The following is a 19589-nucleotide window of genomic DNA, read 5'->3' as shown; positions in this document are numbered from 1 at the left end:
GTGTTTTTAAGAGTTCCTTGAGATAGGGTCAAATAGGTACAACTCAATCTCTCTGTGATTCAGCTGGTAGCAGAGAGAGCCAACCCCATTTCTGAAAAATTGTATTTAAAAGGCAGACTCTTAGGTGGGAATACTTGGCTGAAAGGCAATTGCTCTCTTCAGTGCTATGTGAAACATTTAATGAAAAAAAAAAGCCACACAATGTCTCATGTAATTAGGTTGACATTTAATTACAAGGAACCCAGGTTCTTACACAAGGCAGGAGGTTGGGAGCCAGCAACTCCCATAAGCCTTTCCAGTCTGAGTGGTTGAGGCAAAGGAGATGGGACACGTGGGTGGGTGGGGGCTCTGGCACAGTGTGTTCTGCCCTCTGGTCTGGCCCAGGTCTCCATCACTTCATGTAGCAGTATTCTGTACTTTGCGGTCGCATGTTGGGTAACACATACAAAGCCACTGCTGCGATAGCCAAGAATACCACAGGCTTCCACATCCCAAACATGTTCTGTGGGGACCAAAGAGAAAGAGTGAGCTCCCAGCCTCCTGAACCTGTCCTTAAGCCAGAAATCACTGCCTGCTCCAGGGCACACCTCTGGGACATTATAGCTCAGCCTCTCTCACTTCCTGGGTAACCATGGAGACTGTGACACCACTAGGTTTGTAGTGATACTGTTTGTACCACTTAGGTCACTCCTGAATCTGTGCTTGATCTGTCCCCATGGGATGTGGGAGAAGTGGGGTAGTCCTGCCTGTGGAGAAGGCAGGCACATCTCATGAGATCTGAGTTCAGAGGAAGAGGGGTGGGGACATGGAGGTGACCAAAATGCACTGTAGAATGAAGTAAGTAGGGAATTCACTGGCAGCAGAGATTTCCTGTCAGGTGGTGTTATTCCTAGGAAATTCAGGGAGCCTGCTGCTGGTCCTGGGAGGCAAGTGTCAAGAGCCAGCCCAGTCGTCACCCCAGCTCCCCACATCCAGTCACTAGGCAGCATGCACTCAGAGGGTGCTAAGGCCTCTAAACACTCCAACTGCTGTAAACCCTGAGGATTCATGGGTAGCAAATGGCACCATAAGAAAATGTTCAGGAAACAGGAGTCTTCTTGGACATGAAAATAGGAGAAAATGTTCCGATCTTTACTTCTCTTTTTACTGTATCGCTTAAGGGATAGAATTTGGATTTTGGATCAGAAGTTATAGCATAAGGGGAAAGAAAGATAGCTTGAAGAAAAAATGGAGTACAGCCCATTAAAGATAACAACATATTTGTTTAGAGAATAACTGATCTAAAGAAAAATTTAAGCTAATTACAAAGAGCAAAGATAGTCTCTCAAATTTGTAGGAGTAGTTACTAAGAACAGAATATGTGAAATGAAAAACTTAATGTTGGAAGTCGATGCATAGAAAAATCCATAAAAGAAACTTGGAGCAGAACCAGGAGGATATACAAATGCTATTGCCTGGTCTGTCAGGCCCTCTCAAGACAACTGGATGATCTAGAAAAAAATGTTTACTCCAGCTGTGGTAGCACACATAATCCCAGCGCTTAGCTGCACGGCCAGTTTGAGACTAGTTTGGGCCACATGAGATGCTGTCCGCCAGATGCCACCTCTAGCTGAGCTAGATAGTTGACGGCTGTGGCGGAGGGTTAGCCATTTTTGCTGCTGTTGGAGATGATGCAGGCACTGTTAAGGGATCTAGTGGGTGGCCTGATATTTGTGTGCATACCGACAATGCTGGGTTGAGCTGGGAGTCCCAAAGAGCTTCTGGGCCTTCTAGAAATCACAGGCCTCTGGGAGTGTCACCAAACTGACAGATTGACGAAATCATATTTGGATTTAAGCAAAGTGTCTGACAAGATCTCCTTGAAGTCCTTGCGGACAACAGGCAGGCAAATAGGGTAACAGTGCACTGTGTTGCATGGTCAATTCTTAAGTGACCAAACTGCTGAATAGAGAGAGCTTGGCCAGACAAGTTCCTGAGCCTGGGTCTGTCCACGCAGTGTGGCTGAATACAAAGGCAGTGGCCTTGACACCCCTGAGGATGAAGCTAGGAGGAAAGGGGACCGTTGTGAGAACACGGGGTCAAGGTAAACAAACAAACCCGACAAAAATTCCTAGGTTACAGTAATGAACTGTGGCTAATAGAGAAGAATGGAAAGTTTGGCCTCTGAACTCTAAACAATCAGTGTTAACACAGAATGCAGAGAGGATACTTAGTGTGCATAGTATACAACAGAGTTTTAGAAACAAGACAAATAAATTAATATCAGTTACCAGGGGAGCTAGTGAGAGTGAAGAACTCTCATAAGCAGAACAGGACACCAGTACAATCTGTTGTATACCTGGGGCCAGCCAGCGAGAGGTGCTCAGAGTGAGAAGAGATGAGGGTAAGGGCTGGGGGTGTAGCTCAATTGGCAGAACACTTGCCTAGCATGTATGAAGCCCTGCATTTGGTCCCCAGCACCCCTAAAACTCAGTGTGGTGGCACACACATATAATCCCAGTAATCCAGAGGGGGTGGCAGGAGGATCCGAGTTTAAGGTCATTCTCCCCTACAAATAATTTGAGGCCAGTATGGGCTACAAGAGTCCCTGCTGAAAAAAAAATCGCAAAGCAGAATGGGGTGGGAGAGTAAGGGAGGGAGCAATGAGAGGGCTGAGAAACAGAAAGAGGATTTGGTTTTGTGTTTTTGTGAGACAAGGTCTCACTATGTAGCCCAGGCTGGTCCAAAGTCCTATCTTCCTGCCTCTCTAACTGAGGGGATAGGATTGCAGGTATCTATTAACATCAATTCCTTACATTCATATCCACAATTCCTGGTTGGATTCGCCTGTCTACACTTGTTTTATCATCTGTAAAATGACACAGTAAACACTTCCTCAGAGGACTGCTGTAGGGATTAAGTTAGCCCATAAATGTACTGTGACTAGAGACGAGCCTGGCATGCAGCACACAGTACATAAGTGCATACTCTTTTTGTTATTCTTATGATCTTAAAAACTGAATTTGATCTATTTTGTAACTTTTAAAAATATTATTTATTTTGGGGGCAGATTGCGCACATAGAGGTCAGAGGACAACTTGTAGACGTAGGTCCTCTTTTTCCACCAAGGGGAAGAACTTAGGCAAGCACTCCTGCCTCCGAGCCATCTTTCTGACAGGCAATACGGCGCTTTAGTATAGGAAGGGCGGGGCAGAATCATTCTTTATTCAATTTGAAGAAATGGAAATCTAAACCATGGAACCCTGGAACAAAGCTAACAGGAGGAAGTAGACTCAGTCAAGCTCCTGTCACTTGTCACTGACTTCTACCCAATGGTGCCTCGAGATCTGGGCAGAAGCTGTACACTGGGGATCTGGCCAGAGCTCAGGGCACAAATGGCTCCCAGGAGAACCCTTAACCACAGTGCCTTCCCTGCACTCTGATGGCGCATGGTGGAGCCTGGCAAAAGGCTGTGGCTGAATCCCTTGTCTCATTCCACAGGGACTTCAGAGACTTCTGGAAGTATGCGTGGAAGAACAGGTGTAAGGAGAGGTCCCCGTCACATGAAAGGAGCTAAAGACTGTCATGGGAAGTAACTGAACAGCCTAAGGGAAAGAAAAGAGAAAGACTGGAGGCAGTGGACTGCGAGAAGATTAAAGAGGGAGGAAAAGAAACCAGGAGGGGAGGCAAGTTGGTTCAATAGGTAAAGTCCCTTGTTGCTATGCTGATGACAGAGTTCCATCACTGGTTCAGACAGGGCAGAAGAAAAACCACAAGACTCCGAAAGTTGTCGTCTGACCTTCACACAAAAGCTCACCAAATAAATGATATATATATATATATATATATATATGGAAATGGTGAGGGTTGTCACCAACGAACGCTGTCACTCTGGAACTTTGCATTAAGCCAGCTGTGTTTATTTAAAGAGGAAGAGGAGAGAGAGAAGTAGCAGAGTCTGACAAGGAAGTCAGAATAGAACTTACAGGTTCCAGGAGGCAGGTGGAACCACAGGTTCCTACCTTAGACCATCAAACAATCTTCATCCTAAACTGGAAATGCTGTCAACAGACCAGATGACATGAGCTAGGCCAATGGAGAGGTGCCCAGACCACATCAGTCTTGATTCCTGAGAACATCTGCATCTCTACTCATTAGGAACTTTCCACCAACATCACATCCTCTCCACAAGCCTGGCTTGAGAAGCCACTTATAATGGAATCTGATCCACCAAAAGAATGAACACAACCGTACATAATTTCCTGGGATTTTGTTGTCGTTTTTCTGGTAAGCAGAAGTTCTAAGCTAGAGACCTTTTAAGGTGGGAATACATACTACGGCAGGGATTCAGTTCTACTTCTACCACGGTGGAAGGACCAGCTGAGGGTGCTGTCATCCAAGTGTTCCTGAGAGGACCAGAAGGATCACAGCTCTTTGGATCCCCTCTTACCAGTAAGCACAGGGAGTAATTTCTTCTGGGTGGGAACACTGGCAAAAGCTTGTCTCTGGGGTTTAAACAAAGACAAAACTCAGGCCTGCCTTGCAGGCAAACATCAGCTCATCAGAAGTAGCTTGGTAGCTTTTTCTCTATAGCAACAGAGAAGTGCTGAGGACAGAAACTCAAACTGTGCCTCTGGTAAGCATCCCAACCACCTGTGCATTACGTCCATCATGACATGCTCAAGAAGGCTTGTGTGTTTTGCACCAAAGTCAGAAAAAGCCAGGGCTACACCTCAGACCTGAGCATCGCCTATTGTGTCATGGGAGGAGTAAGAAGCTGAGGGGAAGAGGAAGCCATACCAGTACCTGGGTTAGGACGCTGTCTCAGCCCACCAGCACCAGAGCAGAGCTGATATGACCACCAGGCCTACAAGAGGCAAGGAGAATATGGGGGGATCCGGGGCAGGGGATGGCTGCAACATGTCAAATGAGAAGCACAGGAGAGACCGGGGGACGCGTGGTTGTATGAAAAGACACAAACACACAGATCCAACAGATAATGAAGATGAGAGAACAAAGGGAAAAGAGAAAAGAATCAAAGGTTAAAAACCACATAAGCTGGAGCAATGGCATTTCTTCTCTGCTCCCAGAGCCTTGAGAAGAGCAGACGAGTTCCTCATACAGGAAGCCTGCAACAGTTGCAAAACTGAGTTAAGCAGCAGACAGGTCCAAATTAGGTATCGGGACCAGTGTCCTCTCTAGTCATGTACAGCTCATGTCTTGTCAAGCAGAAATTACCGGCACCTAATCTTTCTTCTTGAGTCAGACACTCTGGAAAAGTGGAGCTTCAGAGAGGACAGTGGGCTTCCTTACAGGAATCAGGTAGATACTTTTTGCTGGATCACTCCAAGAAGAGCCAGCCACCTACCAGCTTTACTTTCCTTCAGTTTTAGAAGTATGCAGAGCTCTGGTTCCCAAAATCCCCTAGGAATCCAATGCTTTGTGAGACAAAATGTACTACATCAATCTAACAATAGAGGTTAGAGAGAAACTGAATTTGTATGTAATAATATGAGTGCCAGTTGAGCTGTCTGCAAAACATTCAGGATCCACTGAGACAAAAGGGCATCTACATATGTAGACATCAACAATGCATTTGACTTTGAAGTACAGAAGTCAAGCTTCGATTTAGAAAAGTGGTCCTTGAGGTCAAGTCTATGAGCTCTGAATCAGTCTGTGGTAGAATATAAGTTCAAAAGAAACATTGGCCTGGGGAAGGGCTATAGTTACTCCTGTTTCCATCCTAAGTAACAAGTCCTTCACCTCACGGTTAACAGGGAACTGAATACTGGATCATGAACCAGTAATGCAAACCGAACTGCTGGAAAGTTCCAGACATCTATAAAGTGAGTGGGATAACCTATCACAGGAGACATTTTTCTGCACTATAAACTGGGCTGATACATACCAATGGAAATGTGTCAGCTACTAAAAGATGAAACATTTCTCTAAGCAGCTGTTACCTCTGTTATCTGCATATACCCCAAGACCCCCCCCCCCACTCTCTCTCAAAGGCCCAGGATCTAAAGGCTGAGAGCAGTGACTGGTAGCAGACGGGTCAGTGTTCCTGCTGTGCAGACTGACTTTGAGCATCACCCGTACACTCCAGAGGCCCAACTCTCACATTCTATGATATGCAGAACCTAGTGGGTGATACAGGCCTACAAGCCACAGCACTAACAAGGGTTAGCTCTCACAGGGTATCATGGGAAAAAGAGGATGAAGTGATCTGCTGAGGCTAGCAGAAATGAAGAAGGGCTTACATCATCAAGGTCCTCTGTATCAGGGAGAGGAATGAGGGGACACTGTTGACAGAGGGAGGTGACCGAGAGCTACACATAGTGTAAGTGACCTTGGTTCCAAGAAAAGGCAGTCATTGTGCAATGGAACTTGTCTACACCGTCATTCTCCTTCGCCAGCCCCTTCCCATTCTCATACCCATGCCCACCACATGGTCTGGCCTCCACTCTTGTAGAAGTGTACCCCTGGCAGGGCCAGTCCTGAAAACCAGGGCACCTGAGCCCCAGCTCATCCCCACTCGATCCAGCCTTGGCTGTGGTTACCTTTCTGCTCTCAGAAAGCGTAAGAGGGTTGCCTTCCTCAGCAGCCTCAGGAGACTCCTCCTCCTCTTCAGTGTCTTCCTTATCCTCCCCTTCTCGGTGGTACTCCTCGTAGTCCCCATCCTCCTCTTTTACGAATGCAGGCTCTTCCCTATGGTCTGGTGGCTTATTAGCTAGTTCACACAAGTCTTTCTTGTCTTGCTTTTCTTTCCTTTTTGCCTCTTCCATCTCTTTTTCCTCTATGGCTATCTCATCTAGTTTCCTCTGGCTGGCCTTGTAGTACAGCACCACCTCCAGACTCTGCGGGGTGGAGGCAGGGTGGGGCGGGGCGGGGCGGGGCTGCTGTTACCCATAAAGAATCTTACCCTCAAGACAGAAAGCTCTACTTGTACCATGTCAGACTTCCGGTGTGCAGGACTGTATTTTGGGACCACTAGCTAATCTTTCCAAGAGTGTTGTGGAGGGCAGTCACATTTAGTATGTTAAGCCAGCACTTCTTGTTTGACCATTAAGCCATTTTAAGCAATTAATGATAATTCAAAATTCTTGGGCTCTGCTCCTTAACTGTTGCTTCCTACCCTTCCTGGTAATGTTTATCACACCCAGTCCTCTTGAATAAATCCCTTTCTCTCTATCTAGTTGGTCTTTCTCTTGATCATGTGATGGCCTTAGGTCGGTGAAAGCGGTTGTGCATTCTCCCCATAGCACCCAGAGAAGTGATCAAATGTAGAATTATACAGACAGAACTCCTGCAGACATCAGTGGTACCAAAAGCCTTCCTCAAAGTACCTTTCTTGGCAGGAATTGTTAGTGGGGATGATGTTTCTTCCCGGGGTCGCCTCCATCCACCTGCCTCTCTGGCTACTAAGGCTGCAACTCACCTTTCCGTTGTCAAAGCTGCCGTCCAAGCTCTCTGAGCACGCCTTGCTCAGCTTCTTGTTTTTCACGCCATTGGCGTTCTTGTTCATGTTCTTATTGCCATTCTTCCCCCTGGCCTCGGAGCTAATAGAGGACCTGCTCTCTTTGAGCTGGCGGAGTTCTTCCTGACAGCACTGCAGCTGCCCCTCCAGCTGTTCCTGCACTGCCAGAAGCCGCCCCTGCTCATCCATGCTAGCCTGGTATTGCAGCTGCAGCTCCCGCAGCTTAATCTGCAGTTCTTTGATCTGTTGGTGGTGGGATTCCAGTTATCCACAGCATTCCCACCCAGTCAGCCCAGGCCCTTAAGGGATCATTGCCTCGCAACTCTCCCTCCTAAAGCTCACAAGGAAGTGGACAATAAGAAATTCAATTAGACAATGATCTAAGCAGTGTCACAGACAGACAGCTTCCCCTAAGTCAAGGTACTAGAAGGTCTACATCTAGGATGACAAAAAATTAATATTAAATCAATAAATATTATCACTATGCTTTTGATCATGACCTGTCTGGGGAATAACTATAGGACTGACACCACTTCTGAGCCTCAGGCATTTATTATTATCTCATTCTTTTTCCAAGAACTCCTACATCACCTAGTTCATTTCTCTAGTAGATAATTACTTGGGGAATTATTGCATATACCTGGCAGTGTCCTGGGCACCTGCACCTCCCTTCTAGTAATACATACTTATAACCCTGTTCCCTAGTCTCAGGTTTTGCCTTCCTGAGCTGACGGCAACATATGGTCTGTTCAGTAAGTACCAATCAGACTAGGCTCACGTGGCCATTACTTTCTGGGTCTGTTCCATCTATCCCAGGCACACATGCAGGGCCCTCCCACTGGACAGTGAACCATGGTGGGTCAGAGTCCTGTCCTTGAATGTATATAACCTAGTTGGAAAATAAAAATAAAAAATAAATAAATAAATAAACACAATGAGCTAAAAATAATCAAAGAATATTGGCAACTAAAAATATATATATAGCTCCATACAGAGTGCTCTGGGGTACAAAGTAAGAGAGAGAACAGAAGCAGCAGAGGGAGGAAAAGTAGACTGGCTGGCCAGTATGGAACTGTAGTGAGCACTGAGCACTGTCCATCAGATGCAGCAGACTGCCCGCTCTCCTGGGATCTGGCTTCCCGGCACTCCCCTCCCCACCTTGGTCTCTAGGGACTTCCTGGGGGAACTCTGCCACTGGCACTGGTACCTCACTCTTGTCGCACTGGGGAGCTGTGGGCTTCTCAAGGCTCTCCATGCACTCCTTCAACTCCTTCTCACAGATCTCCAGCTCGTCCTTCAGCTCTCTCTGTTTCACCAGCAGCCTGCACATCTGCTCCTGCAGCTGGCAGTGGTCCTCCTGGCTCACCTGGTATAGGGCCTTCACTGCCTGCAACTTGGTCAGCACCTTGGCCACTGTTTCCTCAAAGTGCTGCAGAGAGTGGGGGAGCAATGACGGCACCCCAAGAAGCATTTGATCTCTGCCTTACACTTTGCTAGGCCCTTCCCTGGAGCTGCCTAGGCAAGACTGTATTTCCTCCCAGAAAGAACATCCTGACTATGTTCGAAGTCCTTAACCCTAGGGTCTCTGTCCAAATCAGGCCACCTCTGTCAGGACTGAGGGAAGCAGGACAGCAATGAGCAGAAGCCTTACATACTTCAGGAAGTCTGCCAGGCCAGCCCTGACCCTGCTACTCTTTTACTCCTTATGCCCTTCCTCCCCTAGTAATGTTTCCCTCAAAGACAGAAACCCATCTTCCCCTGACTGATCAATCATCTAGCAATGGTTACCTCTATGTCTTCGGGCTCAGCTGGGTCCTCATCAGTGCCACTGCTAACGTAACTCTTATGAAGGGTTTCGGAGCTAGCGGCACTGCCATAACTCTTCTTATAGGTAACACTCGTGTTGCTAGAGCGGTAGCTCTTCTGATAGGCCTCATTGCAACTGGCACTGCTGTCATAGCTCTTGAGGAAGCATTCATTGCTGGCCTGCGAGCTCACATAACTCTTTTGATAGCATTCATTGTCCTCGATGGTGCTGTCATAACTCCTGTGGAAGCTTTCACTGCTGGGGGGCATGCTGCCTAAGTTCTTCCTGTAGAACTCAAGACTCATTTTTATGGTGGGGGACTGAGTTTGGAGCAGCTGCATTTCTTCCATGCAGAGCTGTAGCTCAGCCTGCAGCCTCCTCCGCTCTTCCAGGAGCCGCCCATGCTCCTGCTGCAGTAGCTCCTGCTGCTTCTGACTGCCGTCATATAGCACCTGCAGAGCCTGCAGCTGGTCCATAAGCACCTTGGACTAAGGGGGAGGTGGGGGAGCAGGAGACATCACCATTACTCTGAGACATTTCAGTCTTTAGCTGCCCCTCTCCCAGAGCAGCTGTGAGTGCTCACCAGAGAGAAGCACAGGCACACACACCTCAGTGATTTTAGGGCTCCTGTTTCTGTTGGGTTTGTACTCTGGCAGCATAGGTGAGTCTCAAGCACACCCCGGCTCCCTACCACACCATCTTTTAAAATCGAGTGGACCCACGCGCCTGATCTTTAGGCTCAGTTATCTCCCTTACCCTTTATGGTCAAATCAGCTCAGCTGGGAATGTGTGAATATGAATTCTTTCCTTGGAAGATGCAGGCTTGGAATCAAGGTCTAGCTACCCACTAGTCCTTGTACCTTCTGCCCAGATTCTATATCTGGCCTTGAGGTATGTATTCCAGGCCCAGGTGATATTCAGCATTAGATACAATTGATTAAGCAAACAGTTTATATCTGGTTTTCCAGTCTCTATGTTACCCAGGCTTTCCAGCCTGGATATCTGACACCCCTGGAACGATCAACCTCCCTGCCCCTGTCCCTGTGTCCCCAGTTTGAATTTCTGCTACTTTCTGGTTCTCCTCGTTCATGCAGCCTTAACTGAAACTGTCCACCTGCTCTGTCTACGTCAGACCAAATTTATTCCCCAACTCAGAACAGACTTGTATGGAGATTTCTACCTATTTTTCCTCATAGGCATGACCACCTGGTAGTGCTTGAGAAACACTGGTTTTCTGTTAAGTCCCTGTGACCTGGCTTGGATAGTATGGTCAGTACCATGAACCTGTCTGTTGCAACTGCTTTCTTGGAGATGACTGGGCCCCGATTTGTTTGTGGAGCCTCAAAGCGTTAAACACTCAGAAAATGGAGTAGACTTTCCAGGTCATACAAAAAAGGCAATACATTTAGGACCAGTCCAAAGGAACCAAAACAAACACTGAATTGATCCCATGCATCTTGAAAATGCCTTGTTGATGGGACTGGATCCAGTGGTCAGACAGACTTCTGGGCTTCTTAACTCTGTTCTAGATGCTGATTACACTTCAGCTCTTCAAGCTGAATCATTCTATAATTCCAAACATCAAACCAGAGTGTGTGTCTCTGCCGGAGATCCTCAGGGCATCCAAGTAAAGCAACAACTTACTGGAGCCCGCGGAGGATCCTGACTATTGAAGGGCGGGGCTTTAGGCTCAACCTGCTTCCTATCCCCCTGGGCCTTCCTGAGTCAACTCTTCCTGAGCCCCACTCCTCCCTCGGCACACAACGAACGGTACCCACGAGAACCTTCTCCCTTCCTTCTGCTGCAGTTACCTTATTCTCACAACTGGAGGATTTAGGCCCTTTGGCATCCTGAGGGTTCGCCAACACTTCCTGGAAATTAGACTCTTTGAAACCTCGAAGTTCTCTGTGTGCTTCTAACTGTTCCTTTAATACACTCTCTTGATTCTTTATTAGTTTTCTCTGTTCGTCCTGCATGCTTTGGTAGAGCAGCTGCATTTCACACAGGTCTTGTAACTTTGAGAGCAGCTCCTGACTCTGAGTAGGGTGAGGAAGGAAAGTGATGACTAAGGGGAAGCACACCACCTAGGCCCCATTCCTGTTGGGCACCATCTCTTATTGATTCACCCAGTCTTCCGGGCAAAGGGGTTCTTTCTACGGAGCTCTGCTAACTGAGTAAAAAGATTCATATGTGTGGATAGATTTTCCAGTCTACAGAGTGATTCTCAGGTGCATCTTCCAGATGGACCAAATAGCTAAATATACAATGTTGCGCTGATTTCAGAATATAAAACACATTTTAAGGTTTAAAGCCCTTATGCAGAAACACCCAAATCAGCTCTGTGGGGAGGATGAAGAGAAAGGAAGAAATGCTTGGCCAAGAAAGGAAAACGCTCACGTCCCTCCCACGGGCAGTTACACCTGGACGCTTCTTCAAGCAGCCTCCCCTGATCAGTGGTCTCACCCTGACAATGAGTACCTTCTGCAAGAGGCCACATTTGGGCTGTGGGAATGTGAGCCTGTGCAACTCTTCCTGCAGCTGGCCCTGCTCCTCCTGCAGCCTCCTCTGATCCTCCAGGAGCTCACACTGCTCCATCTGCAGGTGCCCCATCTCCTGCTGGCAGGCTTTGAACTTGTCCTGCAATTCTGTCAGTCTGGACAGCAGTGCATCACACTATGGTGGGGAGGGGGCAGGGCAGGGTTACCATGTAAGGCGTATTTTGGGGGCTGGCAGAGCACTTGTATGCTCCCAGCCCCCTGTGACGTACTAGGTCCTCTCTCTTCCCTGGTCAGTCACCTTGGACTGATCACCCTGAGCGGCCCAGACCTCTGTGCTAAGGGGAAACCCCCTGTGTGGTTTGGAGCAGTCTGCTGTGCACTCTCAGAGCTACGCTCTCAAGTTTCATCTGCCCTCAGAGGTGATCTCAGTGTCCCTCTCTGTTCTCTGCCTTTCCTGTGACACTATCTCCACATCCCACACTCTAGGGAATTCCAGCTCAAGCCACTCTGCTGATTGTTTTTAGACTTAATTTGTTTTCCTCATCAATAAGAACTTAATTTTGACCTATTTTTCCCCCTAGTTTTGCTTTCCTTACCTTTACCCCCACCCCCACTGGAAACTGAATGTCTACCAGTCGGTGAGCTGCATCCCCAGTCTTAATCACGCTGTAAAACCCTTAGAGAAGATATGAGTTATTGCTAAATTCGGTTAAGACTACATTATCCTATGATTCTCAAAACCAGATATTTTAAAATCACATAAAATCTCAATGATTTGTACACTACCAGATCTCCCACTTCCTTTTTTAGGGGGTGGGAGGTGTTCGAGACAGGGTTTCTCTGTGTAGCCCTGGCTGTCCTGGAACTCACTCTGTAGACCAAACTGGCCTCCAACTCACAGAGATCCACCTGTCTCTGCCTCCCGACTGCTGGGTTTTAAGGAGTGCATCACCACTACCTGGCCAGAATTTATTTCTTAAAGAAAGTGAGACAAAAATATTAATCTGTTACAAGTCAGGTATGGTGGTTCATGCCTGGAACCTGAGCAGCTGAAGAGCAAGCAAGAGAACAGCCACCTGTTCACGGGTGACCCAGTCTACACAGTGAAACTCTGCGCCAACCCTTCTCTCCACAAAAAAGTTTAATTTGAAGAAAGCAAAATTCATGATTTGAGAGTTTACTCCAAGACCAACTACATACATCCTAAAAGAGCATGGTTCTTCTAACAATCAGCACTCTGGGTGCAGACCAGACCCTAAGACCATCACCTACATCCTGCTTCAGACTCTGGCCCTATTCTTTTTAGTTTACATAGGCATATGGGTCTATGTGCATGCTCCTCCCTATAAATGACAGGACATCAATGCAGTTATAATACCAATACAGAAATGTTTATATACATGGGGTTATAGGAAAACGGATGTTCACACTGACTGAGATCAGATGCACTGATCTACTAAGCTATGGCTCTTTCTCAAGTCAAGTTCAAGACTGCCTTTGTCTTCTGCCTTTAGCTGGGTAACCTCAACCCTTTGTCTTTGAACCTCCTTTCTCCCAAGCTGGTAGAAAGACGCTCCCAGACGCACTCAGCACTCTGAATGACAATTACCTTGTTGGAACAGTTTCCCTCGTCATCACAAACAGGCTGGTTGGTCTTGAGTTCTGATAGCTCCTGCTGGCAGAGCAGGAATTCCTGCTCCAGCTGTTCATACATGTGCTTCTGCCGATCCAGCTCATCTTGGCTGGACTGATACAGTCCCTTCATCTCCTGAAGCTGGACTTGCATCCCTGTATTCTGGGTAAGGGAGGTCAGCCATCATCCTATGAACATCTACCACCTCACTCTGGATCTGTCCGCCCCTGACATTCCCAAGCCTGACTTCATCCAACTAGAGAGAATCAGTGAGAACCAAACAGACCTATCCCTAACAGGCCTGAGAGATTGCATCAGGAAAGAAGCCTGATCTTCTGGTTTAAAATAAAAGGAGGCTGTGGGTATCTCATGGCTCTAGTCCACCTCACTAACAATTCCTCCACAGAACTTCTACCAGGCCCACTCTGTTGTGGCCCTCACAGAAGATCTGGTCTGGTATGTGCTCCTGGCCTAGTCCTCCTGTTACCTTATCATTTTTCTCTCGCAAGCAGTCCACCACGCCTCGGAGATGATGCAGCTCTGTCTCATGGCACCTCAGCTTGTCCTGCAGGTGATGCTGCGCTTCCAGTAGCTTTTCCTTCTCACACACACTGCTCTGGTGCTGGACCTGCAGCTTCTGGAGCTGGCACCTTAACTCCTGAATGCAGGGGGCTTTGGGTAGTGGTGCTGGGTTTTGTGAGTTTGCTCTTGTCCTAACTAAGCCACCGACCACCTCAGAATCTCTCTCCTCTTTTACCTGCCACTTGCCCTCCCACCTATGCAGCACTTAAGGAGATAGTTATCTTTTTGGCTTGTGTGTTTGTTTATAAATAAATGAACACCCAATCTCATGTAACTGGGGCTAGCCTCGAACTCCTGAATTTTCTGCTTCTACCTCCTCAGTTCTGTCATTATAGATGTGCTCCACCACACTAGGCTTAAAAAAAATGTTGTCTGCTTTTGCTTTGTTTCAATGCTAGGGATTGAACCTAGGACCTCATGCATGCTAGGCAGACAGTCTACCAAAAGCCATATCCCCAGTTTTGGAGTTACTATTATTTATCTTCCCCCAAAGCCTCAGTTCAGTGCTCTTGACCCCTCACTGTCCCTTCACCTTTGGCGCTGTTACCTTCTCACTTTGGCTCTCTACAGGTGTGGATCTGATGACTTTAAGCTGGCGGAGCTCAGTCTGAAGCTGCAACTGCACCTTCAGAAGCTCATTGTGCTCATCCTGCCTAGCATCATACTTTTGCTGCAGGGCGCAGAGCCTGCTCTTCAGTTCCTCATTCTGCAGTAGGGAGGATGTGGGTAAAGCAGTTACTCTCAAGAAGCAGAGGACTTTATCCAGGCCACTAGGATGCTTTTCTTGAGCTTCTTGAGAAGCTCTCTGGATGTACGGCTGGGTGTCCTCAGTGATGAAGACACTCAACAACACCCACCTTTCTACACGCCATTCTATGTGGCTTCTCTCTGTGGGGGCGTTGGGTGATGATGGGCTCTGGCCATAGGATAGGAGTCAGCAGAGTTTTCAGCCTCACTCCTCACATCCAGCCTCCCTGGAGGCAGTGACTCTGAGCCTTGCTGCCCTTCCCCCAGAAGTGTTTACCTGGGCGACGCTGTGGGAGGTCTGAAACCGAAGCACCTCATTCTGGGCACACTTGAGCTCCCTCTGCAGCCGCTTCTGCTCCTCCTCACTGACCCGGCGATGATGCTGGAGTTCTTCCAACTCACAACACAAGTCCTTACACTAGGTGGGAAATGGAAGTGGGGCTGATGTGTGGGAGATGGCACATGCACACTAAGGACAGGGAAAATAGGTCATTCTTTAGATTTGAATATAGTCAGGTGTCACATAACAAGGTAGACTCATGCTCAGAAAGTTGTCATTAAGCCATTGAATCATTGTGTGATCATTACAGAGTACAGTTATACAAACATAGATAGTATAGTGTGTGTGCACGTGTGTGTCTCTGTGTGTGTGTGTGTATGTGTGTGTGTGTGTGTGTGTGTGTGGTGACCAAGTTTTACTATCCCTAGGGTGCCAATTAACACCCCAAGATTGAATATGAACAAAGAAAATTATGCCATTAATAGATACAACAAATATGAGATATTTGAAGATGCTATCAGCATAACATGGCATCCTGGAATTTTTGTTTCTTTGGGTTTTTTGTTTGTTTTTTTGAGACAGGGTTTCTCTGTGTATAGCTCTGGCTATCCTGAAACTCACTATATAGGCCTCAAACTCACAGAGATCCACTTGCCTCTTTCTCCTAAGTGCTGGCATTAAAGGCATGTGCCACCACCTCCCGCCTAGCATCCTGTTTTATAACGAACATTTTTTTTCTTGGTTTTTCAAGATAGAGTTTCTCTGTGTAACAGTCCTGGCTGTCCTGCTGAAACTCACTCTGTAGACCAGGCTGGCCTTGAACTCACAGAGATCCTCCTGCCTCTGCCTCCCTAGTGCTGGAATTAAAGGCATGTGCTACCATGCCTGGCTTTGTTTTTGTTTTTAAGGAGAAAGGCTTTTTTAAAATAAAAATAAAAACATAATGCAGGCAGAACATAAAATACGAGCGGTCATTTCTCATCCAGGTCTTCACTGTGTAACTGTACGTGTTCTACTTTCACACTGCTGCAGTTCAGAGTAGACTTGTCTACACGGCATCACACACGCTGTTCAGTAATGCGCTGCACATCAACATCAGCAGGGTAAGAACTTCTCAGCACTCACAATCACATGGGACCACTACCGTACGTCTGGTTCATTGTTTGATTAAAATGCCATCACATGACACATGACTATATTTCTATCAGTCAGGCAAGGGCCCAGGATACCAAACCCTGCCATAATGTGTGGCTCCTTTGTTAGCCCTGCTCTCACTACAGGAACAGGTGAGCGAGATAGTAGCAGCAGCCAGCCATTCCACCCTCTGCAGCCTACCTTGGTCTGCATGCCCTGCATCTGTTCCTCAGCTCCCAGCAGCTGCTGGCGCAAAAGCTGCATCTCAGGATCAGGCTCTGGGAAATCCAGTTCTGAAGTCTGAGACTCTGCTGACATCACACTCCTTAGCATGTGGGAGTCCAACCATCGTTCTGTGGCTCTTCGCGTCCTGTAATCCGGAACCCAGGGTTATGTTGGGAAGAGCTCTCTGCCTGGTATGACCAGTCAAGTGTGCTCAGGCCCAGTGCTTCCTCTTTAGGCCAAAATTACTACAGTGCCTTTTACTGTGCTTCACTTCTCAAATACATTATGTTTAAAAGATTACACAGAACCTCCAGCACCTCACTGCATAGGCATTTTGAGTTTGGGACATCCTAGGATCTTGGTTTCAAGACTGGGCCTGATGTCAAGCCACCTACAACCTGGAGGCTTGATGCCAGTGGTTTTCAACCTGCAGGCCATGATGTCTTTGGGAGTCTCATATCACATATTCTGAATATCATATATTTACACTGCAATTAAAAACAGTAGCAAAATTACAGTTATGACTTTTATGGTCAGGGTCACCACAACATGAGGAACTGTGTTATGGATCGCAACATTAGGAAGGTTGAGAACCACTGCTCTATGCCATTAGGACTGAACCACATCTGAGTGGACACCAAAGGGATCTCGGTTGATCCAATATAAAGCAGAGCTATCTGGAGTCCAATGCCAAGAATAGAGGAAAACTACATTTTTATAGCTCACTTAACTATAGTTCTGATATAGTTTGGTGGCATTCTGAGCCTGCTCCTGGGAGGTCTCCATACCCTTTGGGATAACATAGGAATGACTGCTTTCCAGGAGCAGAGGACCTCCTGGCTATACCTATCGCTCTCCAGCTCAGCAAGCTGCCCAGTGAGGCTGCTGTTGCTCTCCTGCAAGGCCTGGTACTCCTCATTCAGGAAGTGGTAGCGCTCCCGAAGCTGGTGTAGTTCTTCTGCAGAAGAGAAGCAGGGAGAGGTAAGATCCTCAGTGATGGGAGCACGGATGACCAACCCCAAGTTTTCCTGGATGGAAACAACAGTACAGAGGACAGACCCCATGTACTCATCCTAATGCTCCCAGTAAGATACTCTATGGAGCTTTTGGGAGATCTTGAAGGTTTAAGTACGTTGAATTTATTGTATTTAAGTTTACTATTTAACTTACTAGTTAACTATTTACGATTATTTACCCATTATCTTGGTTTTTTTTTTCCTTTTAGATGGGGCCTCAGGTAGCATAGGCTAGTCTCTAACCTTAAACTTCAGATCTTTCTGCCTCTACCTCCTGAGTGCTGGGATTACACCAAGCCTGCTTTTTTTTTTTTTTTTTAAATGAGGTACCTGGGATCATACACAGTTTCACTAATGCTTGTCGAGCAGTTCAGCAACTGAGGCACAATCATAGCACCCATGATGCTTTTAGCACAAGCCCTGAGAGATGTGAACTTCTAGATCTGCCTTTCAGAGACAATCCACTCATTCTGAGTATCCTTTATTTCCTTTATCATCACACTGAAGACACTGGCCTGGATACAGTCCAAATACTCCTTGTTGTTAGGTTTTTTGATTGTTTTTGGTGGGGAGTAACAGTGTACTGGCTGGTTTTGTGTGTCAACTTGACACAAGCTAGAGTCATCAGAGAGGAAGGAGCCTCAGTTTAGGAAATGCTTCCATGAGATCCAGCTGCATTTCTCAATTAGTGATCCAAGGGAAAAGGCCCAGCCCACGGTGAGTGGTGTCATCCCTGGGCTGGTGGTCCTAGTTCTATAAGAAAGCAGGCTGCGCAAGCCAGGGGAAGCAAGTCAGTAAGCAGCACCCCTCCATGGTCTCCGAATCAGATTCTGTTTCTAGTTTCCTGCCCTGACCTCCTTCAGTGGTGAACAGCAATGTAGAAGTGTAAGCTGAATAAACCTTTTCCTCCCCATCTTTGTGGTCATGGTGTTTCATCACAGCAATATAAGCCCTGACTAAGACAAAGGGTGCTTGGGATAAAGCCTAGGGTCTCACCATGCATGCTAGCAAGCATGCTATCATCAAGCTGCACCCATTTTCCTTCATCTGTTAATAGAAATGCCCATCCCAATCGAAAATGATTCTTTTCTTCAAGCATAAGAAGAGACAAGAGGTCCAGCTGAAATACCCAAGTCATATCTCCTTATGAGTAAGAACCATCAGAGCTGTATGCGAGCAGCCTTTAAGAGGGCTGCTGCTTTTCTATAAGAGTGAATTCAGTTTTCAGCACCCACATTATGAGCCTGGCTCATAACCACCTATAACTCTAGCTCCAGAGGCTTCAAAGCCTTCTTCTGGACTCAGTGGTTACCCAAACATGTGACAGACATATATGCATATAAATAAAAGTAAATAAATATTTAAAGAAAAGAACAATATTACTGGGGCTGGGGAGATGGCTGAAGGGGGAAAGTGCTTGCTTGAATAAACATGAGTTCTGATTCCCAATATCCCCATAAAAAGCCTGGAATGGAGGCTTGTACCTACAATCCCAGAACTGAGGCATGGAGACCAGTGAGATATCCCAGCGCTCACTAGTGAGCCAGTCTAGCCAAGGTGTAAGCTTCAGGTTCAGTGACAAATTCTGTCTCAAAAAAAATCAGGTGAGCACCAACAGATACACAGCACCAACCTCTGGCTCCTACCATGCATGCAGAGGCCAGGGCTTCTCCAACCCTAACATATACATCACACACTCCGGGACACATAAAAGAATCACAGCTCTTAGAACACTAATTCTACTGGCATTTAAGATACACTAACTGGTCTTGATTATAATATAAGACATATTTTATCTACCAGAAGATTCAATATCCCTGCATATCACTTCTCATGTTTCTCCTTTATTTCAATCAGAAGTTCTTAGACAGGTCCAGGCATGGTGGCAAACACCTTAAATCCCAGCATTTGGGAGGCAGAAGCAGAGATCTCTGTGAGTTTGAGGCCAGCCTGGTCTACATAGCAAGTTTCAGAACAGCCAGGGCTACGTAGAGAGACTCTGTCTCAATAAACAAATAAATAGATAGCTTGAGTTAATTAAATAAACAAATAGCTTGAAGTAAGTAAGTAAGTAAATAAATAAATAGGATGTTCTTAGACTAATCTTAGACCGAAGATTACCATGAGAAGAAGGAGACCTTTATTGAGAACTGTGCATGAAGCTTTGCACTTGATGACTTTGACCTTCATTTTTTTTTTTTTTTTTTT

General features: G+C 46.7%; 1 protein-coding gene across 2 annotated transcripts in view; it reads right to left on the bottom strand.

The window, feature by feature from the left end:
• Positions 1-208: 208 nt before the first annotated feature.
• Positions 209-19589, bottom strand: part of Ccdc136 (coiled-coil domain containing 136) — a 31425-nt gene continuing 12044 nt past the window's right edge. The window contains exons 6-18 of one of the 2 annotated variants that reach the window (XM_026788569.1): positions 17212-17323; positions 16342-16510; positions 15004-15144; positions 14527-14685; positions 13885-14055; positions 13374-13559; positions 11745-11939; positions 11078-11302; positions 9248-9754; positions 8667-8888; positions 7421-7702; positions 6543-6839; positions 209-502 (exon numbers count right to left, since the gene is read on the bottom strand). In XM_026788569.1, coding sequence (XP_026644370.1) covers positions 392-502; positions 6543-6839; positions 7421-7702; positions 8667-8888; positions 9248-9754; positions 11078-11302; positions 11745-11939; positions 13374-13559; positions 13885-14055; positions 14527-14685; positions 15004-15144; positions 16342-16510; positions 17212-17323 — 2777 coding nt within the window. In that variant the 3' untranslated portion in view covers positions 209-391. Of the gene's footprint in view, positions 503-4785; positions 4893-6542; positions 6840-7420; positions 7703-8666; positions 8889-9247; positions 9755-11077; positions 11303-11744; positions 11940-13373; positions 13560-13884; positions 14056-14526; positions 14686-15003; positions 15145-16341; positions 16511-17211; positions 17324-19589 lie in introns of both variants that reach the window. The other variant, XM_013353258.2, reaches the window with a different exon arrangement.

This window comes from Microtus ochrogaster, unplaced genomic scaffold, assembly GCF_000317375.1.
Source record: "Microtus ochrogaster isolate Prairie Vole_2 unplaced genomic scaffold, MicOch1.0 UNK4, whole genome shotgun sequence".
NCBI lineage: Eukaryota > Metazoa > Chordata > Mammalia > Rodentia > Cricetidae > Microtus > Microtus ochrogaster.
Note: the sequence above shows the minus strand (reverse complement) of the source record. Positions and strands in the feature narration are given on the sequence as shown.